We start from the raw sequence: 25,105 nt of genomic DNA on the forward strand, positions 1-25,105 counted from the left end.
CTAAGTGATCCAAATTAACATCACCAATGATGGGACAAGTCACATCAATGGCTTCTGATGCTGTGCCTTCTCTGTAGCATTCCCTGTCAAAAACGTTTAATCTGAATCTAATCTTAAAAACAAGATAAATCCAAACTGACATGGGGAGGTGGGCGGGGGTGGGGGTGACTGGGTGGTGGGCACTGAGGTGGGCACTTGACAGGATGAGCACTGGGTGTTATTCTGTATGTTGACAAATTGAACACCAATAAAAAATAAATTTATTTAAAAAAATAAATAAATCCAAATTGACAGACATCAGCAAAATGAGTTCTCAAAAATACAATATGTAGGGAGATTAAGGAAACATGAAAAATAATTACAATGCAAGCTCCTTGAATGGATTTTAGCAGGAAAAAGTCCAGGTATAGGAGACTTGGTGAGAAAATTGTAGAAATCTGAAAAAAGACTCTAATCATTCCAAGTAGTACTGTATTAATACCAATTTCCTGAATTTGGGACGCCTGGGTGGCTCGGTGGTTTATTTTTCTATCTATCTAATATCTATCTATCTATCTATCTATCTATCTATTTATTTAAAGATTTTATTTATTCATTCATAGACACAGAGAGAGAGAGGCAGACACAGGCAGAGGGAGAAGCAGGCTCCATGCAGGGAGCCCGATGTGGGACTCGATCCCAGGTCTCCAGGATCACACCCCAGGCTGCAGGCGGTGCCAAACCGCTGCGTCACCGGGGCTGCCTTTTTTTTTTTTTTAAATATTTATGTATTTATTTATGATAGACAGAGAGAGAGAGGGGCAGAGACACAGGCAGAGGGAGAAGTAGGCTCCATGACGGGAGCCCAACATGGGACTCGATCCCAGGACCCCAGGATCTCGCCCTGGGCCAAAGGCAGGCGCCAAACCACTGAGCCATCCAGGGATCCTCTGGCTCGGTGGTTTAGCGCCTGCCTTCGGGCCTAGAGCGTGATCCTGGAGTCCTAGGATCAAGTCCCACATCGGGCTCCCTGCATGGAGCCTCCTTCTCCCTCTGCCTATGTCTCTGCCTCTCTCTCTCTCTGTGTCTCTCATGAATAAATAAATAAAATCTTTAAAAAGAAGTATTTTTCCTGAATTTGATAAATGCATTGTGGTCATGTAAAATAACAATCTTGTTTTAGAGAATTAAAATGATGTACTTATGGGATTAAATTGAATTATGGGATTAATCTGGATGTTAGCAAATAACCCTCAAATGATTCATTAGAGAAAGAAAAAATATATAGAGCAGTAAAAGCAACATGGCAAAATGTTACCAACAGGTAAGTTTAGGTCAAGAATAAATGGGTCTTCATTCTTTTATCTTAAAACTGTTTTGAGATGAAATTTTTAATTTAATTTTAATTATTTAAAAAAAAGATTTTATTTATTTATTCATGAGATACACAGAGAGAGGCAGAGACATAGGCAGAGGGAGAAGCAGGCTCCCTGCAAGGAGCCTGATGTGGGACTCAATCCTGGATCCTAGGATCTTGCCCTGGGCCAAAGGCAGGCGCCAAACCGCTGAGCCATCCAGGGATCCTCTGGCTCAGTGGTTTAGCGCCACCTTCAGTCCAGGGTGTGATCCTGGAGTCCCGTATCGGGCTCCCTGCATGGAGCCTCCTTCTCCCTCTGCCTATGACTCTGCCTCTCTGTCTCTCATGAATAAACAAATAAAATCTTTTCTTTTTTTATGTAAACAAATAAAATCTTTAAAAATAAACAAATAAAAATAAAAAAACGACTCTTTTGGGACGCCTGCGTGGCTCAGCAGTTGAGCATCTGCCTTTGGCTCAGGACGTGATCCCAGAGTTCTGGGATCAAGTCCCACATCAGGCTGCTATACGGAGCCTGATTCTCCTCCCTATGCCTGTGTCTCTGCCTCTCTCTCAGTGTCTCTTAAAAATAAATAACATCTTAAAAAGTAAAATAAAAAATAAAATAATAAGATAAACAAACTTTTTTATTTTTATAGACGTAATATGTCATAATACACAAATGAGATATAGTTTGGTGTTACAAGAAATAAGAGGCAAAAGGTACGCTGCCTATATGTAGTGAACACCAGATGGACTTACTTTCCAGAAAAATTACTGTAAACCCTCAGAATTATTACTCTATAGTATAGCTGGACAGGTAAGATCAATCAATCAATCAATCAATCATTTATTTAATTTAATTCAATTCAATTATTTAATAACTGTATTCAATAACCATTTACAGGGATGCCTGGATGGCTCAGCGTTTGAGTATCTGCCTTCAGCTCAGGGCAAGATCCTGGGGTCCTGGGATTTGTCCGGCATCAAGCTCCCTGTGGGGAGTATGCTTCTCCCTCTGCCCATGTCTCTGCCTCTCTATATCTCTCATGAATAAACAAATAAAATCTTAAAAAAAAATTATTTAACACTATCTGTCAGTGGTCTTGTGTTTAATATGCAGAAAGGGTAAGACACAATCCTTGGCTTGAAGAATTCATCCTACAAGAGTCTATTTTCAATTCTACTTCAATTAAAAAAAAAAGTTTTTATATGCTCTTATAAAATCCTTATTTGTAAATTTAGTGACTCAGAGTGTAGGCAACCTCAGTTTGCACTCACACTGAGTATCAGGAATGTTTCCATAATAATCACAACCTAATTATTAAGTGTTACAACAAAGGTTTTTAAAAAATCAGTATTTTATTCACTTATAAGGACCATATACAGAAACTGCATTACTATGAAAACCTACATTTTTATTTCTGCTGAGAAGTACTGTACCACTTTAAATTGAGCAAGAAGTCCTATTATATAAAGTAAGCAGGACAGTTAATATATGGGGTTACCCTTGTGTTTCTTTCCTCTTGGGATTAAAAAGAGATTAAGCAGACTGAGAAGCTGTCTGCTAATTGCCATAATTGTAACTAAAGTTTATAGAAAGTAAATGACCTAAAAATGAAGGCTTTTTCCAATGCAAATTAACTGAAGCAATTGGGATTCTGTAACTCTGGGCCTCACAATCACATCTGAATCCATATTTCTGCACTAGAATTTACAGAAATTTTTAACGTATTACAACCCTTCAAATTAAAACAGGTTTCAAAATTATTTACTCAAGAGAGACCTGCATAGCTGAGAAATGTTTCAAGTTATGTATAGGGATCTTAATTCATTACCTGAAAGAATGATTTCATTTTTAACAAATATAAACTTGAGTTTATTTTCAAGAAACAAAACACCCATTTTGTCTACATAAAATCTCTCAATGGTCCTAAATCCAAAGAGTTAAAATGGGAAATTCTATGGTCAATCAACTCATAAAACTGTGTTAAGAGATTTTTTTTTACTATTTAGTAATACAAAAACCTAAATTACCAACTAATTATGAAGATAATCTGAGATAAATAAATAGAAAGAGGTACTGTTAAACTTCTGAGCATGTAAAGCTAAGTGGAAGCAGGTAAAGGACATAAGTGGTAGAAGACAAGCACATGCCTGTACAAAGACCTTTCCCTACTCAGCTTATGGAATCGGCCTCCTCCGTCTCCTGTGAGCACAGGTGAGCTGAGACAGCTTCTCTGATAAAACTACATTCTTCTTAGAATCACTGTTTCAATGGTAACTTTTTTTTTTTTTACTAAAAGAACTAATCAAAACACACAGTAAGAAATTAGATTTTTATCAATACACAAATAAGTTTACTTAAAATCAGCTCAGTTACATATTTAAAAAAAGTTTCAGAACCTCTCCCCCCCAACTCCCATAAACTAAAATAGGTTCATGTGCAACCTACAGTCCAACCTAGGAGCATCTCTAGGTGATGGTCCGGGTTCTAGCTGACACACTTCTCTTGTCACTGAGAGACAGTCACAAACAAAACACATCTCTTGCCTGCACGAGTAGGAAGGATTCACATAAAAGAGCTTCATAAAATATCGATGAAGGACAACTGGTGACATCAGAAGAGTTCCAGCACTTCAATCGAATATAATTCTCTATTATTCTTTTCTTGATTTAGTTTCTGCAGTTCACGAAAACTTACTTCAATCTTGTTGAGCTCAGAACAAATGCATATCTAAAGGAAAAAGTTTCAGAGTGACTTTTACCGCGACTCCTATAAGAACAAATCTTTCATGATTACTTATAGCTATTCCAAGATTAAAATTTTAAGGCTTAATTATAATTTAAGTGATACTTGGATACAAAAGAAACTCAGTATATATCAAATAATCACACACCTGGGATTTCACAAATTTGTAAAGACTTAATAGTAGCCTTTTTGCTTCTGGTATCATTACCACAACAGTAAAGTTAGCATCCAGAAGTAGACATATCCAATCCATAATCTGAAGAGAAACAGGAAAAGGAAAGTTAAGATTTTAGATTTAATTTTGGGTTAATTCATTTTACAAAGTCCACAATTATATCAAACAGCTATAAGAGAAATTAGTCACCTTTATAAAAATCTAAACATTTAAATTTAGAAATGGAGTAATTTCTAATCAATATAAAAATACTCTTCTTGGGCACCTGGGTGGCTCAGTGGTTGAGCATCTGCCTTTGGCTCAGGTCATGATCTCGGGGTCCTAGGATCGAGTCCCACATCAGGTTCCTTGCAAGAGGCCTGCTTCTCCCTCTGCCTATGTCTCTGACTCTCTCTGTGTGTCTCTCATGAATAAATAAATAAAATCTTAAAAAAAAAACAAAAACAAAAACAAAATACTCTTGATTTATACTTGTTATTTTACAAGCATAACTGAATTTTTTTCATAGCATTAACAAGTAAAAAGAAAGCCAGAGTGATATTTATTACAAAGAAGAGTGAGTACTGGTCTCTTTTTCTAAAAGTTTTTAAAATTGGGGCACCTGGTTGGTTCAGTTGGTGAAGCATGGGCCTCTTGATCTTGGGGTTGTGGGTTAGAGCCCATGTTGGATGTAGAGATTACTTAAAAAATAAAAAAAAATTTTTTAAAGATTTTACTTATTTATCCATGAAAGACTCAGAGAGAGAGAGAGAGAGAGGCAGAGACACAGGCAGAGGGAGAAGGAGGCTCCCTGCATGGAGTCCAACATAGGACTTGATCCCAAGCCAAGTCTCCAGGATCAGGTCCTGGGCTGAAAGTGGTGCTAAACCGCTGAGCCACCCGGTCTGCCCTTAAAAATAAAATCTTGGAGGGATCCCTGGGTGGCGCAGCGGTTTAGCGCCTGCCTTTGGCCCAGGGCGTGATCCTGGAGACCCAGGATTGAATCCTACGTCGGGCTCCTGGTGCATGGAGCCTGCTTCTCTCTCTGCCTGTGTCTTTGCCCCCCCCCCCTCTCTCTGTGACTATCATAAATTAAAAAAAAAAAAAAAAAATTAAAAAAAAAAATAAAATCTTAGAAAAAATAAATAAAAGAAAAAATAACAAAATAACAAAATAAAATAAAAATAAATAAATAAAATAAAATATAAAAAATAAAATAAAATAAAATAAAATAAAATAAAATAAAATAAAATAAAATAAAATAAAATATAAAATAAATCTTGGGCAGCCCGAGTGGCTCAGCGGTTTAGCGCCGCCTTCAGCCCAGGGTGTGATCCTGGCGACCTGGGATCAAGTCCCACATCGGGCTCCCTGCATGGAGCCTGTTTCTCCCTCTGCTTATGTCCCTGCCTCTCTCTCTCTGATGAATAAATAAATAAAATCTTTTAAAAAAATAAAAATAAAAATAAAATCTTAAAAAAAAATCATTGGCAGTTACAGAAAAAGCAACCCACTCATCTCCTACTCTGAAATAGCACTATGCCCAAAGAATAGGGTATTGTATATATATATATATATTTTAAGATTTTATGTATCCATTTAACAAAGAGAGAGAGCACACATAAGCAAGGGAGAGTAGCAGGGAGAGGAAGAAGCTAACTCCCTGTTGAGAAGGGAGCCTGACGTGGTGCTTGATGTCAGGACCCCACATTCTGACCTCTGAGCCGAAGACAGATGCCCAACCAACTGAGCCACCCAGGTGCCCCAGGGTGTGTGTATTAAAGATGAACTACCATGAACTAAAATACACTTTAATACTCTATATTTATTAAAGTAATTTACACAATTCTACATCTTCAGATGACGCAGTTAACATGCAAATATCAGTTATAAAAAAGCATTAAAGAAACTAGTTATCCATCTAGGTGGAGAGGGGAAGGCTGATTTCTATGAAACTCCTTACAGCAAAATAAATTTTCTATGTATCAAGAAATTAAAGATGGAAAAAGAAACCATGAACATAGCAGGGAAAGAAAGGGTGGTTATTTTCATATTCTCAGAGTGGGAATGGCCTTAATCATGACATAACCATAAAGAAGCAAAAAAGAAAAAGCTTAATAATTTTAAGAATTAAAAAATTTAAATAAAATTAAAAATTAAAAACCTTATCTATGGCAAAGATTACACTGAAAAAAGTAGAAAGTGATAGGAAAGAAGTACTTATAGTACACTCCACAAAAAAAAAAAGGCTAATTTCCTAAAACACAATTATCATAAGCCAAAACGAAAAAGAAAATGTAATCGAAAAATGAACAAAGAACTTAACATGGCAGTTTACAAAAGGGAATATAAATAGGCAAGAAAAGATGCTTTCAATCCTTCAGAAAGGTACTGGCATTTTTAAAACTAAAAATGTAGAGTGCACCTGGGTGGCTCAGTCAGAAAAGCAAAGGACTCTTGATCTTTGGGTTGTGTGTTCAAGCTCCACGCTGGGTATAGAAAATACTTAATAAGAAGGAAAAAGTGTGTGTGGGTGATTATTTAAAAAAAATTTTTTTTAAACAAAAAATGTATGTACCCTTTATCCAATAATTTCACTTGTGGGAATTTACCCCACAGGTGTTTTCTCATAATTTCACAAAAGTATCTATATAAAGATGATCACTGAAGGTTTGCTTATAATAGTAAAAACACTGTGAACAACTTAAACGCCAAACAGGGGACTGATAAATTATAACTCTCCATAAAATGAATAGCATTCATAGTTAAAAAGAATTAGGTAGGGGGGTACCTGGCTGGCTGAGAAGGAAGAGACTGTTAACTCTTGATCTCAGAGTTTTGAGTTTGAGCCTAATGTTGGATGTAAAGACTACTTAAGGGCAGCCCAGGTGGCTCAGTGGTTTAGCGCCACCTTCAGTCCAGGGTGTGATCCTGGAGTCCCGCGATGGGCTCCCTGCATGGAGCCTGCTTCTCCCTCTCCCTCTGCCTGGGTCTCTGCCTCTCTCTGTGTGTCTCTCATGAATAAATAAATAAAATCTTAAAAAAAGAAAAAAAGACTACTTAAAAAAATTAAATTAAAAAAAAGAACTGAGGCAGATAAATGTTAATTCCTTCAGAAAATGTTCCAAAACACAATACAGAATGAGAAAAGCAAACTGCAAATGGCATGCATACTATGATCTAATTTGTGTTAGAAAGACAAGAGGAAGATATGTTAGGGTAAAGAAAGAAAATTTCCAGACCAAAAAAAAAAAACCTTTTTCTTTTAAAGGTTTTATTTATTTATTTTTATTTATTTTTTTTTAAGGTTTTATTTAAAAAGTAAAATAAGGGGATCCCTGAGTGGCGCAGGGGTTTAGCGCCTGCCTTTGGCCCAAGGGGTGATCCTGGAGACCCGGGATCGAATCCCACGTCGGGCTCCCAGTGCATGGAGTCTGCTTCTCCCTCTGCCTATGTCTCTGCCTCTCTCTCTCTCTCTCTCTATCATAAATAAAATAAAATAAATAAAAAAAGTAAAATAAAATAAAGGTTTTATTTTTAATTAATCTCTATACCTAAGGTGGGGCTTGAACTCATAACTCCAAGATCTGAGAGTTGCATGCTCTACAGAATGAGCCATACATGAGTCCCAAAAGAAACTCTTAACATTGGTTATCCCTTAGAGGGACTATGGGAGTGGAGACGCAACCTTTAGTATTGGAATTTTTTACTACAAAAATTAACTACTTAACAAAATTTTAAGTAGTCAAATTAAGTGCTTCAAACACTTAATTAGAATAACATTCTTAGAACACAATGAATTTTTTAAAAAAATTTAAGTAATCTGTACACCCAATGTGGGGCTCTAACTCACAACCCCAAGATCAAGAGTCACATGCTCTCCTGACTGAGCTAGGCAGCCAGGTGTGTTTCTAAATACAATAAACTGGTTCTCAAATAAATATTATTTAAAGAGTATCAGGAATTTCTCTGAAAACATTTTTTTCGTTAATCTTCTCTTAAGATTAGGATACTTATTATCACCTTCTCCCAAAGAGGCTAAGAAAAATCCCTGAAAAGGGTCACAATAAAGAATCAATAATTTTTTAAAAGATTTTATTTATTTATTTATGTATGTATGTATGTATGTATTTATTTATTTATTTATAGAACATGCACACATACATGCATCAGTGGAGGAAGAGGGAGAGAGAATCTCAATCATGACTCAGACAGAAATCAAAAGTTGGATGCTTAACCAATTGAGATACCCAGGAGGCCCAAAGAATCAGGAGTTTAAGATGTATTTAAGTTCTCTAAGTATAGAATTATGGCTCTAAATCTATCTTACTCCAGTGAGGGAGGAGGTTCCTATGAACTAGAAGACAAAGAGAAATCAGTCACTGAATTCAAGTTCTGACATTATATATAACCTTATTATGATTTTTTTTTACAGATTTTTCCCAGTACCAAATTCAATTAAGGATTATCTCACCCCTTTGTTTATTGCAGCATTATTCACAATAGCCAAATTATAAAATCACTTGAAGTGTCCATCGACAGATAAAGGAATAAAGAGGCTGTACATAATATACAGTAGAAGACTACTCAGCCATCAAAAAGAATGAAATCTTGCTATTTGCAGTAACACGGCTGGATCTAGAGGATATTACGCTAAGCAAATTAAGTCAGAGAAAGAGAAATACCATGATTTCACTCATATGTGTAATTTATAAAACAAATGAACAAAGAAATAAGAGACAAACCAAAAAAAAAAACAACTCTTAACTAGAGAGAACAAAACTGTTGATTTCCAGAGAGCAGGTGGATGGAAGGATAGGGTAAATAGGTGAAGGGGATTAAGAGTTCATTAATCATGATAAACCCTGGGTGATGTATGGAAGTGTTTGAATCACAATACTGTACACCTGAAACTACTATAATATTGTATATTAGCTATACTCGAATCAAAATAAAAAGTACAAAATTAAATTAGAAAAAAGATTAGCTTACCTGGTTCAGGGTTGGAGGGTGTAGCCCAGGAAGAGTCATGGTAGCATTTTCACTACACTTCAGATAAAGGAAATACAAATACTGGAGAAATAGCTGGGTAGGAAGAAAAAGGACAATTTATCACCTTGATAGAAAAATGTTCTCTCTGTATAAAGCTAACAAAGAGACTAAAGAATTTTAAGAAGCTACCGATTTTTTTTTTTTTTTTAAATTCATGGTAGTCATAGAGAGAGGAGAGAGGCAGAGATACAGGCAGAGAGGGAGAGGCAGGCTCCATGCCGGGAGCCCGACGCGGGACTCGATCCCGAGATTCCGGGATCACGCCCTGGGCCAAAGGCAGGCGTTTACTAAACCGCTGAGCCACCCAGGGATCCCGAAGCTACCGAATTTAATTATACATCAGGCAAATATATTAGAATCTGGGGACACAAGAATGAATAAAATGCAGTCTTTGCCATCAATGAGGAGTTCATTTGGTTTGGGAGGGGTGGCTGGGGAGCTTAATCTGTTTGCAAATAATAAGTAGAAGAGAGAAAATCCATCTCTCAGCTATTTTTAATTTCTATTTTAAAAACAAAAGCATGGGCAGCGCCGGTGGCTCAGCAGTTTAGCACAGCCTTCAGCCTGGGGTGTGATCCTGGAGACCCAGGATCGAGTCCCACGTCGGGCTCCCTGCATGGAGCCTGCTTCTCCCTCTGCCTGTTTCTGTCTCTCTCTCTCTGTGTCTCTCATGAATAAATAAACAAAATATTAAAAAAATAAAAACAAAATAAAAACAAAAACACGTGGGCAGCCCAGGTGGCTGAGTGGTTTAGCGCCACCTTCAGCCCAGGGTGTGATCCTAGAGACCAGGGATCGAGTCCCACGTTGGGCTCCCTGCATGGAGCCTGCCTCTCTCTACCATAAATAAATAAATCTTTAAAAAAATAATAAACAAAAACAAAAACACACACCAAAAACATACATACATATATACATTCATTCACTTATTTATTTAAAAAAAATCTCTACACCCAACATGGGACTGGAACTCACAAGCCTGAGAGCAAATGTCACATGCTCTACCAACTGAGCCAGCCAGGCACTTTTTTTTTTTTAAGATTTTATTCATTTATTCATGAGAGACGCAGAAGGAGAAGCAGGCTCCCCACAGAGCAGGGTCCTGATGAAGGACTTGATACCTGAACTTGGGGACTAAGACCTGAGCCAAAGGCAGATGCCCAACTGACTGGGCCACCCAGGTGCCCCAGGCATTTTTTTTTTTAAGATTTTATTTATTTATTTGAGAGAAAGCATGTACACAGAGAGGGAGAAGCAGATTCCCTCCTGAGCAGGGAGCCCAATGCAGGGCTCGATCCCAAGACCCTGAGATCATGACCTGAGCCGAAGGCAGACACTTAACCAACTGAGCCAGGCATTTGTTTTTTAACTTAGATTAACCTGGCTTTCAGACTTGGCATCAGGAACATGCTAAGATCTGTCAAACAGAAGTCACTTGAATCCTCGGCACAATTTTTCAGCATAGGGACTGGAAAACAACCTCTTACCGACCTGAAAGAACCTGATAACCTTTCAAATGCCCTAAAGCTGGTTAGGGTTAAGCAGTAAAATTTGAACTAGAAATAGGGGACACCTGGGTGGTTCAGTCAAGTGTCTGCCTTCAGCTCAGGTCATGATCCTGGAATCCTAGGATCAAGCCCCACTCAGGTTCCTGCTCAGCGGGGGGTCTGCTTCTCCCTCTGACCTTCCCTATCTTGTGCTTTCTCTCTAATAACTAAATAAAATCTTAAAAATAAACCAGAAATAAAATTCTATAGGATGTCTAAGAATACTTACAGTGACATGTTGTGCTGGGATGTCTTTCAAGTGAGGCAGAAGAAACATTTCACTGTAAGCTGAATGAAGAATTGCATTTCTACTTATGACTAAAGGAAAACTTGTTTCAATAAAGTCTTTTCTACTGAAATTATGAGTAACTCCCTTCCCCAATGATATATTTTCTAAATTTATAGAAAGTTATACTTTTCTCAAAGAACTCTATCACTGAATTTCCTCATCATCACTAGAGGTCACCTGAAAACTTCACTCTTATAAGTGGTATTTATCAAGAATACTATTTTTTAGAATTTAGAGAGCTTCTGCCTTCACAAAGCTTCTTAAATCAGGTGTAATTAAGTTGTTTGCATACAGAATTGACTGTACTCCATTTTCTAGCAGAAACTGGAAAATAGAAAAGAAAGCTTCTGAGATGATCTAATTATGCCTTAGTTACTGCTCAGCACTTGACTGTATGGAAAAAGACAATATAGGGGAAACTGTTTCAAAGGATACAGCAGAGCTGCTCTCTTTGGTATCACAGGGCACGAAGTGGTCTCCTCTGCTGTGTCCTGAGGCTTTTTGTTTAACTCCCGATCACAGTTATCACAGTTTTCTTCTTCAGGATTGAAGCCATTGTGAAGAATTTCCGTTTGCTCTTCCATTTTCTCCTCTTGCACAGAATCAATATAGTCAGAAACTGATTCCATATTGATTTCTGTTTCTTGAAGACTGTCATCACTAATGCTATCATCATGTTAATTGGAAGAGAAACGAATTCTTATCACTGCATGAACTCACTGGAAAAATGTTCATTTTATAAGCATCAAAGTTTCAGAAATTGAGTAATGTAAAAGACTAAAAATGCAGAAAAAGGACATCAGCTTCTAACTTACCTTAAGAAAATTTTTAAGCAAGCACAGGTGATTGATTCAGGAATGTCAGGGAACTGTTGTAGACAGAGCTGTAACATCTGTACATCTGTCTTTTCTAAGGCAACTTCCATTAAGCCAGGGCACAAGCTAAGAGAAACAACCATGAATCATTTTTGTACATTAAGAAAAAACTCAAAAAAAAAATTAAAAGAAAAAAAAGAAAAATCTCAACTGTAAATAATGTATAAGCTTTTACAGAATATGAATATTAGAATTGTAAAAAAGTCAAAAGAGTTATGCATAGAGAGTTTGGTATACAAAAACATTTACCTGTAAGAAAGCACGTGTGTTCGGATAAGCTGCATCAGAGCGTTCCGGGGATAAAATGATGGTTCTACTTTATGTCTTCCCAGAAGTTCTAATACTATGTCCCCAATAATAGTATGAAAATCAGGGGTCTGCTTACTAGCCAAAAATTTACATAGTTCTTCTACAATGCGTTTTTCTGAATCTTTCTGAAAGGGCAGAAATAACAAGAGTTCAGTCTGGTACAGTAATAAATGTCACTCTGAACTTAGCAGTTCCTTGCTCAACATTTTCTTCAATTGTCAACAGTATTTATGCATTCCTATGAAACTAGAGTTGATACTACAATTTGCTGCACAAAGATAAACTACAAAACAGAAAACAGAAAAAACAAGGCCAAGGTTTAGAAATCAAACTAAGCGGGTAAGTTACAAATATATTCAATGCAAAGGTGAAAGAGATAGTGATGAGGCCACCATCATTACAGTAACCTCCCAAAATGCTTACTTAGTAAGAGCCAAACGAGCCAAAGTACTGGATGTCTCTGACAACCTTAACACACTATACAAATGTTAGCTACAGATATAAAGGTAGCTCATCATAATTAGAATGAAAACTAGATGAGATTTCTTTTAACCACTTGGGTTGATTTTTCTTATTTCTAGTATTGTACTTACCTTTATAGTTGACAAAAGTTGTTTGGATGGTGGAGGCTGTACACTCACTTCAATTTTTCTTCTCCTTAACTGCAATTAAATAAATTAAGATCTTAAAACAATGCAAAAGATCCAAAATGCACTTAGAAGAATACAAAATGTCCTAAACAGACTAGAATAGTACACATGCTCTAATCAAACACTTTTAAAAATATTTAAGTTTGTTACAATGAAAAGTGGGTTTACTTCAACTAACTTAAATACTTTAAGACTTCTAAGGTTTTTGTTTTTTTAAACACAAAACAAAATCTCTATGTTAAGGAAGGTATTATTACTAATTGTAAACTGTCCATTTTCACATCTGTGTCTTACACATACACACACCTATAAAAAACTGGACTACTTGTGTAGTCCAGGTGTCAGTAACCTGATAAAAGATGTCAGGTTACTGGGTTCAAGATTCAAGTTGCCCTGTCATTAAGATCAAAGCTACAGGGTTCCCTGGGTGGCTCAGCGGTCTGGTGCCTGCCTTTGACCCAGGGCATGATCCTGGAGTCCTGGGATCAAGTACCATATCAGGCTCCCTGCATGGAGCCTGCGTCTCCCTCTGCCTATGTTTCTGCCCCCCCACCCATGTCTCTCATGAATAAATAAATAAAATTAAAAAAAAAAAGAAAGATCAAAGCTACAGGGATGCCTGAGTGGCTCAGTCCATTGAGTGCCTGCCTTAAACTCAAATCATGATCTTGGGATCCTGGGATGAAGCTCATGTCAGGCTTCCCACCCCCCTCCCTCTACCCCTCCCACCAGTCACATGTACACACGCTCTCTCAAATAAATAAAATCTAAAATATAATCAAAGCTATAAGAGTTGTACAGATATGAATCATTAAGATACATTTTCCTTTCCTTTTTTTTTTTTTTGATATCTGCATTAACATTTCTATTTCAACCATCAAACTTACAATTCTCTTCGACTGCTCTGAGTTCTGGGATCCAAATCCATACCCCTGAGATGTTTCCCAGTTTACAAAATGAGGCACAGTCTGAGTGCCTAAGAAAACACAAAGTATACAATTTCTTGAATTTTTTGACCTACTGTATTTAGCCAACTAAAGAACAAAAACAACCATTTGTGCATAATTCAAGAGACGCTTTCAAGACCACTGAATTCTGATAAACCCAGATCAATATGTACAATACAGTATAAGAGGGCACTCTGAGGGATGCCTGGGTGGCTCAGCAGTTAAGTGCCTGCCTTTGGCCCAGGGCGTGATTCTGGAGTTCTGGGATCGAGTCCCACATCGGGCTCCCTATATGGAGCCTGCCTCTCTCTCTGCCTGTGTCTCTGCCCCTCTCTCTCTGTGTCTCTCATAAATAAATAAGTCTCAAAAAAAAAAAAAAAAAAAAAAAAAACAACAAAAAAAAGAGGGCACTTTGAGGACTTAATTGCTTAAGCATCGTCCTTTGGCTCAGGTCAAGATCCCAGGGACCTGGAATCCAGCCCTATATCAGGCTCCCTGCTCAGTGGAAAATCTGGTTTTTCCTTTCTTTCTCCCTCCGCCTCCCCCCTTCTTGTGCTCACTTTTTTTTTTTTTTATCTTTATTTATTTATTTTAATCTACGATAGTCACACACACAGAGAGAGGCAGAGACATAGGCAGAGGGAGAAGCAGGCTCCATGCACCGGGAGCCCGACGTGGGATTCGATCCCGGGTCTCCAAGATCGCGCCCTGGGCCAAAGGAAGGCGCCAAACCGCTGCACCACCCAGGGATCCCTCGTGCTCACTTTCTAATAAATAAAATCTTAAAACAAAAACAAACCACAACCAATACAGTGTATGGCTATGTGACCAGCAATGCTAAGCCAACATCTGAGACCACTAGTAAACTCAGGAGGGTAAAAGTATTAATGAGTTTGTCTGGGGGACTCTCCCATTGCCCCTGAAGTCAGAACCCTGATGTTCAAAACAGTGTAGCTCTTCAGCCTGCAGCAATACCTACAGTGTAACTGTTCCCAAGGTAGATACCTGGGTCAAGGAAACATCAAAGAACAGTAGCAAATTTCAACATCAAAATTAAGCTCTGTAAACTGATAGTTGTAGAAATCAATGTCAAACTGGAACTTAATAAAATGGTTTATATTAATAAAAATCAGAAGGTTCTGGGGCACATGGCTGTCTCAGTAGGTAGAGCTTGTGACTCTTGATCTCAGGGTCATGAGTTCAAGCTCTACAATGGACACAGAAGTTACCTGAAAAAAACAAACAGGGGTGCCTAGGTGGCTCAGTCAGTTGAGCATCTGCCTTCAGCTCAAGTCACAATCCCAGGGTTCCCTGCTCAGCAAAGAACCTGTCTCTCCTTCCTCATTTACCACCTCCCACTCACACTCTCTCACTGTAATAAATAAAATCTTAACAAACAAACAAACAAAGTTCCTACCTGGATCTTGACTATGCTTGAGTTTTCCAAGAGCACCTGCTAATGAAGATACTTCACACTTGTATGGAATCACAGTAAGAAATTTTCCATGTAGCATAAATAAATTTTCCCCATAATACCAGAGCTATAAAAAATGTTATAAAAAATAAGCAGTTTTTTTTCTCTTCTAAGATCTGAGTTTCATTTATAAAAATAACTTGTAACCCCCTCCAAAAAATAAATAAATAACTTGTAGTATGAGCAATCTTAATATAACACAAAACAAGACAAAGTTAAGTTTCCAGAATAATCTTACATGTATAATTATTAAGTGGGTAGGTTTACAAAGCTCTTATTTTTGCTCACATCTAAATGAAGCATAATTTAAAAAAAAAAAAACAATTTATTTATTCATGAGAGACAGAGAGAGAGAGAGAGAAAAGCAGGCTCCATGCAGGGAGTGTGATGTGGGACTCAATCCTGGATCCTGGGATCACACCCTGAGCCAAAGGCAGACGCCTAACTGCTGAGCCACCCAGGCATCCCAGGAATGAAACATAATTAAAGAATACTCTTTACTTCTAAAAATCTGATCAATATATGGAATTTAATTATTTAAAATTAATATTGTCACTGTCATACATCTATTAATGTAATAATTACCAAGGCTACTGTAACAGGGCACTCTGTTAAAAATGTAGTAGATGAAAAAAGCAGAATTTAACATTCTATCTTATCATTCAAATTTAAGGGATCCCTGGGTGGCGCAGCGGTTCGGCGCCTGCCTTTGGCCCAGGGCGCGATCCTGGAGACCCGGGATCGAATCCCACATCGGGCTCCCGGTGCATGGAGCCTGCTTCTCCCTCTGCCTGTGTCTCTGCCTCTCTCTCTCTCTGTGACTATCATAAATTAAAAAAAAAAAAAAAAAAAAGATATCATTCAAATTTAAAAAATAATAAAATATAAGATGGATATATGAACAAAAAGCTTTAAAGAACATGGAAATCAAACAAGTTTGTTAGAGTGGTAGAACTGTGAGTGGTTAATTTTGTTATTATTTGTTTAAATACAAGTAAGAATATTATATGCTGTGGAATCTAGTCTCCTTCTTCTTTAATCCCAATGATCTATAACATTGTATTATCTTGATTACATTTTATTTGTATATAAATATGCATTCACTAAAGAACCAATCCTTACTGAGCACCTTTGACAGACACTGAAGATAAAATGTATAACAAAATGGACAAGGACTCCTGCCTCAAGAAGTTTAGTCTTAAATTTTAACTCTTCAATAATTCTTATGCAAGGGGCACCAGGGGGCTCAGTTAAACATCTGACCCAATTTCAGCTCAGATCATGGTCTAAGGGTGGTGAGATTGAGCCCTTTTCTCTTTCTCCTCTCCCTCTGTCCCTCTCCTCCTACTCATGCCAGCCCTCCCTCTTTTTTAGCTCTCTCAAATAAACAAATCTTAAAAATTATTCTTATGTAACTCCATTATGTTTACCATATAATCTAAAAGATTAATTTATTAGGAAAATAGCCCTGGCTTATGGTTCAAAATACAGAAGTAGAGAAGACACCTGCGTGGCTCAGTGGTTGAGCATCTGCCTTCGGCTCAGGGTGTGATCATGTGGTACCAGGATCGAGTCCCGCATCGGGCTCCTTGCATGGAGCCTGCTTCTCCTTCCTCTGTCTGTGTCTCTGCCTCTCTCTCTGTGGCTCTCATGAATAAATAAATAAAATCTTTAAAACACACAAACAAAATACAAAGGTAGAGGCTCCTGGCAGGCTTCGTAGAGCATATGACTCTTAGTCTTGAATTCAAGCCCCACATTGGATGTAGAGAATAGTTTAAAAAAAAAAAAAATAGGGATCCCTGGGTGGCGCAGCGGTTTAGCGCCTGTCTTTGGCCCAGGGCGCGATCCTGGAGACCCGGGATCGAATCCCACATCGGGCTCCCGGTGCATGGAGCCTGCTTCTCCCTCTGTCTGTGTCTCTGCCTCTCTCTCTCTCTGTGTGACTATCATAAATAAATAAAATTAAAAAAAAATAATAATAATAATAAAAAATAAAAATATTTAAAAAGAAATACAAAAGTAAAAACATCAAACCAAGGAGTAGCTACGTTTTATTTATTATTCTTCCTTGATCTAAAATTACCTATAGTGTTTTCAAGGTGACAAACTTAATAAAAATTGAAATACCAAATTAAATATCTCACAGGTAAAGAATATTTTTCAACTTATTTTAATCAAAAACGGCCAAATCATTGAAATCTGAAGTCTCTCCCCTTATACTACATTTATCATGCATAAGATTATCTAAATTTGAAAATCTCCAGATAGAAACTTACTTGACCACTGGTCCCCTGTGGTAGCTCTTTGGAAGTCTGTAGTGTTTGAAATTTTGTGTTCCATATGGAGACGCATTCTGTAAAATAAAACATGCAAATTCAGATGTCATGCCACATATAAACATGAGGCTGACTGTGGTGGAGAAGGAAGTGGGGAGATTAGGAAGAGTCCTAATTACACACTTAAGTCTTGCTTTATTAGTATAAAACTGAGTAATGAAGACAGTGATTGGGTGCCTGAGTGGCTCAGTCAGTTAAGCATCTGCCTTTGGCTCAGGTCATGATCCCAGCTCCTAGGTTCGAGTCCCACGTCAGGTTCCCTGTTCACTGAAGAGTCTGCTTCTCCCTCTTCTTCTCCCTCTGCCCCTATCCCCTCACTCATGTTCTCTGTCTCAAATAAATAAATAATCTTAATAAAAAAAAAAAAGACTGTGATTGCCACAGAACCTCAAGGAAATGATATCTTATAACAAGAAATGGGTATGTGTGGGAATAGGGGCATATAGGATATCTTCTATACTTTCCCCTCAATTTTGTTGTGAACCTTAAACTGCTCTAAAAGAATAAAGTGTTAATAGTAATAATAATAAATTAGTAATAAATGTTGATACGGAGAGGGCTCTATGATCTCTCAGGTAAGTGAATAAATAAGGTGCACAACAGTATGAATGGTATACTACCATTCACATAAAAAAAGGAAAGAAAAATAAGTAGTAATACTTGCTTGTATACATGTGAAAACACTCTATAAAGAGACACTGAAAGCTCTAACAGTACTTACTGGGTTTTGGGGGTTAGAGCAGGAAGCAGAAACAGGGATGATGGTGGGGGGACAGAGGGGCAGCACAGCATAGTAAAAAGTGCCGGGACTTAAGAACAGTAAGATATGTGGCCTAAGTAAAGAATCATTCTATTTAGTTACCTGATTTGTAAAATATAACTATTAAAGTTATTAAAGAGAGTATTAAAGTGATAACTACTTTCTCCCCCTAGTGGTGGTGTTGGAAGATTGATACAAACAATAAGCTAATAATATACATAAAATGCCTGGCACAGGATAGCTATGCTTTAACTAGTAGCTCCTATCTTAATAAGATGGGAGAAACACAGGAAAAAAGTACACAAATAAGGAAGGGTAAATTAAGTGTATAGTCAGTAGGGAGCCTGGACGGAATAAATTAAAGGATTCTTGCTCCGAAATTAGGAAAAGAGACTGGAGATGGTGGATGGAGTCTAGGCCACAGAGAGACCTGAACACTAGGCAGATTCTTAGTTTTGTAGCATGGCCTGAAGATCCCAATCTTTTACTGGCTAGCAACAAATGTATTCTTCATGACAGACAAGTCTGTGTGTGTGGAGGGGTATTTGGGGGTGAGGTGAGATGAAAATGAGAATTATGCTCTGAAATCAGAGATGAAAAAGCATACATACTATTGGTCCCTGAAGTTTAAGTTGTCCAAGTCTAGTGGATTTCCATTCTTGTAATCTAGTCACTAAGCGATTTCCATTTCTTATAGTCTAGTCACCAGGCTATGAATTCAATTCTCTACTGCTAGGCTTACCAATGATCAAATGCCTATAGGTTGACACAGATACTTGCAGTTTTTATTCCTTTAAGACATTAGTCATGAATAAGGTAGTGATACAAGGAAATGTCTCAAAAAGATGGGGCACCTGGCTAGCTCAGTCCGTACAACACGTGACTCTTGATCTCGAGACTGTGTGTTTGAGTGTTCAGTATAGAGAAACTAAAGTTAATAAAGTTAAAAAAGATTAACTAATGTAAGATGAAATCAAAGACCTATTCAAGAAGAGTTAGGAAGCTATAAAAATAATTTCAGTATAATGCTAAAGAAAATGAATGGGTGATAATAAAAAAGAAAATGAAGACTAAAAGGTACACTTTGAAGGGAAAATCCATAGAACATCTTAATTGAAAAAAAAAAATTGATCAGATTTCAAGTCACCCTTGGAAGCTGGCAGTGGTGGTCCAAGGACTGCTATATGATCTTGATCCAGGACAGTGAGTGCAACACCATTTCGAACATTACCAGACACCACAGTCTTCAGCAACAGTGATCTAACCACTCTCTGATTTTTTTCTGGGTCATTCGGATGTATTGGTATCAAGCTTTTATATATACATCCATCAGAGCCTGTTGGAAACAAGTATTTCTTCTTCATTATCAGTTAAAGGACAGTTCTATATCTGTTAAAGATACTAGAGACTGTTTATAAGTTTTACCAATTTGATACAGGATACAATCAGAAAAATAAACAAATTTAACAATCATATCACTCTATGCTTTCCCTTAAATTGTACCACAGGGGATCCCTGGGTGGCTCAGCGGTTTAGCGCCTGCCTTTGGCCCAGGGCGCGATCCTGGAGTCCTGGGATCGAGTCCCAAGTTGGGCTCGCAGCATGGAGCTTGCTTCATGGAGCCTGCTTCTCTGCCTCTCTCTCTCTCTCTCTCTCTCTCTCTATCATGAATAAATAAATAAATCTTAAAAAAAAAAAAAAACTGTACCACAAGCTTAAAACTGAGGGATAAATATTATTAATAAAACTCTCTGAGGCAGGCAGCCCAGGTAGACAGCGGTTTAGCGCTGTCTTCGGCCCAGGGTCTAATCCTGGAGACCCCGGATCAAGTCCCATGTCAGGCTCCCAGCATGGAGCCTGCTTCCCCCTCTGCCTGTGTTTCTGCCTCTCTCTCTCTATGTCTCTCATGAATAAATAAAATCTAAAAAAACAAAAATAAAAACAAAAAAAAAACCCTCTCTGAGGCGCTTGAGTGGCTCAACTGGCTAAACATCTGCTTCAGCTCAGGTCATAATCCTGGGGTCCTGGAATCAAGCCCCACTTTGGGCTCCCTGCTTGGTGGGGAGTCTGCTTCTCCCTCTCCCTCTGCTCCTGCTAATAGTCATAAAAAAAACCAAAACCTCTCAATATGACATGTCACAATAGCTAAATACTTGTAATAACCTAAAATATGAGAGTAAATTCAGGAATGCAATCTATAGTCACTAAAAGGATATATCTCACATTCAAAATTAATCAGCATTCTGGTCTATATATGACATTTCTCTTGACTCCATCATCTGGAAAACCATATGAAATTGCTCTCTTTTGGTACATCAATGGAATATTGGCAATTTTATTGTGGTTTTAGATACATCATGAAGATTCTATGATCTTTTGGTTCAGACTTCCTTATTTCAATATTCATTCAATAAGCTAAAACATAACTCATAAACTTTCATCTAACAATAAGTATATCTGGGGCATCTGGTTGGCACAGTTGGTAGAGCATACAACTCTTAATCTCAGGGTCATGAGTTCAATCGCCATGTTGGGCATGAAGGCTACTTAAACCAAACCAAACCAAACCAAACCAAACCAAACCAGTAAATGTATCTTATACACTAATCTATAAGAAAACCAGTCCGTCTTAAAGAAAGGCATTAAGTGGATTTCAAAGACCTTCTAGGGATGCCTGGGAGGTTGTTGGTTAAGTGTCTGCCTTCGGATCAGGTCATGATCCCAGGGTCCTGGCATCAAGCCATGAGTCAGGCTCCTGCTCAGTAGGAAGTCTGCTTCTGCTTCTCTCTCTCCTCCTTGCCTGTGCTCTTTCTCTCAAATAAATAAAATTTTTTAAAAGAAAAAAACTGTAATATGATAAATGATGGGAACTTTTGAATAACCATTGTAAACATTTGTAAAAATCATCACAAAAAAAAATTTTTTTTTAAAGATTTTATTTATTAAAAAAAAAAAAAAAAAAGATTATTTATTTGAGGGTTATCTGGGTGGCTCAGCGGTTGAGCATCTGCCTTTGGCCCGGGGTGTAATCCTGGAGTCCTGGGATCGAGTCTCCTATCGGGCTCCCTGTATGGAGCCTGTTTTTCTCTCTGGCTGTCTCTGCCCCCCTCTCTCTGTGCCTCTCATGAATAAATAAAATCTTACAAAAAAAAAAAAAGATTTTATTTATTTGAGAGAGAGAACATGAGTGTGAACAGAGGGAGAGGGAGCCCAATGTGGGGCTCAATGATCTGAGCCAAAGGCAGACAGACACTTAACCAACTGAGCCACCCAGATACACCCCACAGAAGATTTTTTAAATTTGGGTGGAGGGGATAATTCAATGATAGGCATTAAGGAGGTCACCTGATGTAATAACACTGGGTGTTATATGCAACTGATGAACCACTAAATTCTACCTCTGAAACTTTTTTTTTTTTTTAAAGATTTTATTTATTTATTCATGAGAGACACACAGAGAGAGAGGCAGGCTCCACATAGGGAGCCTGATGTGGGACTTGATCCCAGGATTCCAGGATCATGCCCTGGGCCAAAGGCAGGCACCAAACTGCTGAGCCACCTAGGAATTCCCAAAAAGATTTTTTAATTGTGATAATATGAAAATAATGTTCTTGCTTTTTCCTTAATTCTCTCAAAACAACTTTAAGAAGAGCCATAAAAGATAGGAGGAAGAAGGTATCACAATGGCTTTCTTTCTCCTAGTTAGATAAGATTATAAGATTAGGGTTTTACTTTAGACCATTAGATAAACTCCAAGGCATCAACAAATCTATAAAATGCTGGCTGGCATAGGCCATGAATGCCCTGTTACTTTCCTTTAACCCACTTGCCTCCAACAATGTTCAAAGAGGGTACCCTAAAGCTTAAGGCTAGAAAAGAGGACTAAAGGAGCCACTCAATACCAAACTTAGGTATTTTATGCTTCACTAATTACAGTATCTAAGAGCCTGGACTTATGATAATAAAAATAAAAGATAATTTCCCCCTTTTTATTGGTATTATATTATTATTTATTGCCTATGATAAACCTTAAGACATAAAAAAAGTTACCTGCAGAGAACCAGTGACTTAATGCATGACCAGATAGGGCAAACTGCATAAAGTGAAGGCAGACATGCTTTTATGGAAGCATGTGAAGGGAAGTGCTATAATAGAAAACTGCAAAAAACTAAGATTTTTAAAAAAAATCTAAGATTCTAACTCAGAAAACCCACTATCCTATGATAACCCTTTATCTACAATCTCAAAAACGTTAAAGAAAAACACTTACTTAACGACATCAAAGAGATGACTTTCCGATCCAGAGATGCAGTGAAACTCTGTATGACAGATTTTTCTTCATGTCCAGGTAAGAGCGTGTATTTGCTTAAGGTACATGAGTTAAACATTTGTACATAAGCAAAGTAATTCCCATGCTGTACAAAAAAAGGTTATTTTATTTAAAAATATTGCCATTTCAAGCAACTATATTTAAAGCTAGTTGTTGCTCTCTTCTAATTGTTTCAATGGGTGCTCTAAAAATATCTCTTATCCAATTAAAGTAAAAATGTTCTAAACAATATTTCTTTGTAACTAGCAGGTTTTTTAGTACTTAAAAAAAAATACACAATAAAATAAAATCTTCTGAGAGAAATACTAAAGCCCAATTTAGTTTAAAAAGTAATGTATGTGAATTTGAAGTGTCAAAAAATAGGCCAGGAATTAAAGATACCACTTACTTTTTCTGTAATAAATATTAAAACAGGATGCCTAAATACCATGAAAAATTTTGTCCACCTAAAAAAATAGAAAGAAAAATTATAAAATGCCAAATCACTGGCTGAGAGAAACCTATCGATCTTAATCTAAGAGAGTGTCTTTTATTAAATAATTTTTAGAGTCAAAGAGACATCAGAGAACTTAATTCAGTGTTTTAAAATATACATCACAGAGAATTAAGAGGCATTTCTTTGTCAAAAGCATTTCTGGATTAAACACAAATTGCTTAACTTCCCAGAGGTTTAAAGACAATGTGAATTGTAAAGTTCCAAAGCGTGGGCATGTGACAGTATGCAATGACTTCCCCCTCCGTCTTTAAGTCACTTTTGAAACTAGTGCTCTAAAGAAAACATTACAGATCTCACCTGCCTTCTTTAAGTGACAGAGGGATATGAGACAGAAGAAGGTAAAGGGCTTGTAACCAAGGCTATATAGTCAGATTCTGGCAAAGTGGCCATTAGAACTCAGATCCTCTACCTATATCCACCTTTCCTAAATATTTACTCCAAACAGTTGCTCACACATTAGAGACATTCTACAGGGCTAAGGAACACCTGGTCATTGTCCACATTGTTCATTAAGTACAAGCCTTCCCTTTGACTTTTAGAAATTTAGTTTGCATCGAGTGGCCAGGAGTGGCAGCAAGTTAACTCAACAGGACATGTGACAAAATAATGAGGACTGGAGAAGTGTGAGATCATGAAATTTCCTTCTATCATTTGAGTGAGTCATTTCCCCAGTTTTATTCCAGAATCTGGGAAAGCAGAGAGCTCAAAGCACTATCATGATTTCACTAACAACAAACTCTACTTCTCCTCAGGAGTAAGCATTCTGATCTTGGCTGTCAGGGCAATATAACAGAAACAGAGATTTTGGTCTCATGGCATTACCCACTTTATCTTCAAATAGCTGATTATCCAGTTTTCTGCATTAAAACAGGACTCACATGACCCTACAGTTTCCCCAATCACCGATCACTAAGAGGCTTTTGGAGGATGTTAATTTGGCCAATGGCATATAAATGGCTTTTAATTAAGGCTTTATTATGTTTATAACCAAAATACTTTTGAATAAGGCAAAGAATGTCCTAAAAAACATGCACAGTACATTTGTATTATGGAAAAAATTCACTCACAAGTATTGGAACTTACTTAATCACTTCTTCATCAGAGATAACAGTTTCAATTTTCTGCTGGGGCTCTGCAAGCAAGGCCTCTAAACCTCGAACAGCACCTTCCTTAAATAGCACTAAGGGTTCTGTCCCTTGTATTGAATGTATCCTATATACCTCAGCTGACAACTAGAAGAACATAAGAATGCATTAGTTTTTATTCTAAAATAATCCATATCTAAGAGAATAAGGACATTTATAGAAACCTTATTTTTAAGAACTGATTTTTGTTTTCATTCAGCTTTATATGTTCCAAAGTCAAATACACAACATAAAATACATACAGAAGCCTTTTGCTCCTTTTCTGTCTATCCTATTCCTTGCTCTCCTCTTAAGTTATCATTTTTTAAAAATTTTATTTTTTTAGAAGATTTTATTTATTTAGAGAGAGAATGGGAAAACAAGGGAAGGGGAAGAGGGAGATAGAGAGAGAGAAAATCTCAAGCAGGCTCTGTGTTGAGTGGAGGGCCCAATGGAGGACTTGATCCCACGACAATGAGATCATGACCTGAGCCAAAATCAAGAGTCAGACGATTAACCAACTGAGACATCCAGGTGCCCCCCTTAAGTCATGATTTTTATGAATTTTTGGTTTATCCTTCCATTTTGTGTACTGAAGGTTACGTACAATCTGGCTCTCCAAAATCGGAAGGTAGGGAAAGATATAAATGAAGACACCAATGTAGTTTTAA

General features: G+C 37.4%; 1 protein-coding gene across 2 annotated transcripts in view; it reads right to left on the reverse strand.

The window, feature by feature from the left end:
• Positions 1-2,679: 2,679 nt before the first annotated feature.
• NOL11 (nucleolar protein 11) overlaps positions 2,680-25,105 on the reverse strand; it is a 28,132-nt gene continuing 5,706 nt past the window's right edge. Inside the window, exons 4-18 of one of the 2 annotated variants that reach the window (XM_041726990.1) lie at positions 24,394-24,542; positions 23,203-23,260; positions 22,755-22,899; positions 19,632-19,820; positions 17,665-17,741; positions 15,329-15,452; positions 13,852-13,940; positions 12,908-12,976; positions 12,255-12,439; positions 11,946-12,071; positions 11,566-11,796; positions 11,071-11,152; positions 9,235-9,327; positions 4,237-4,344; positions 2,680-4,073 (exon numbers count right to left, since the gene is read on the reverse strand). In XM_041726990.1, coding sequence (XP_041582924.1) covers positions 3,957-4,073; positions 4,237-4,344; positions 9,235-9,327; positions 11,071-11,152; positions 11,566-11,796; positions 11,946-12,071; positions 12,255-12,439; positions 12,908-12,976; positions 13,852-13,940; positions 15,329-15,452; positions 17,665-17,741; positions 19,632-19,820; positions 22,755-22,899; positions 23,203-23,260; positions 24,394-24,542 — 1,842 coding nt within the window. In that variant the 3' untranslated portion in view covers positions 2,680-3,956. The remainder of the gene's footprint in view (positions 4,074-4,236; positions 4,345-9,234; positions 9,328-11,070; positions 11,153-11,565; positions 11,797-11,945; positions 12,072-12,254; positions 12,440-12,907; positions 12,977-13,851; positions 13,941-15,328; positions 15,453-17,664; positions 17,742-19,631; positions 19,821-22,754; positions 22,900-23,202; positions 23,261-24,393; positions 24,543-25,105) is intronic. The other variant, XM_041726991.1, reaches the window with a different exon arrangement.

Source organism: Vulpes lagopus, chromosome 12, assembly GCF_018345385.1.
Source record: "Vulpes lagopus strain Blue_001 chromosome 12, ASM1834538v1, whole genome shotgun sequence".
NCBI lineage: Eukaryota > Metazoa > Chordata > Mammalia > Carnivora > Canidae > Vulpes > Vulpes lagopus.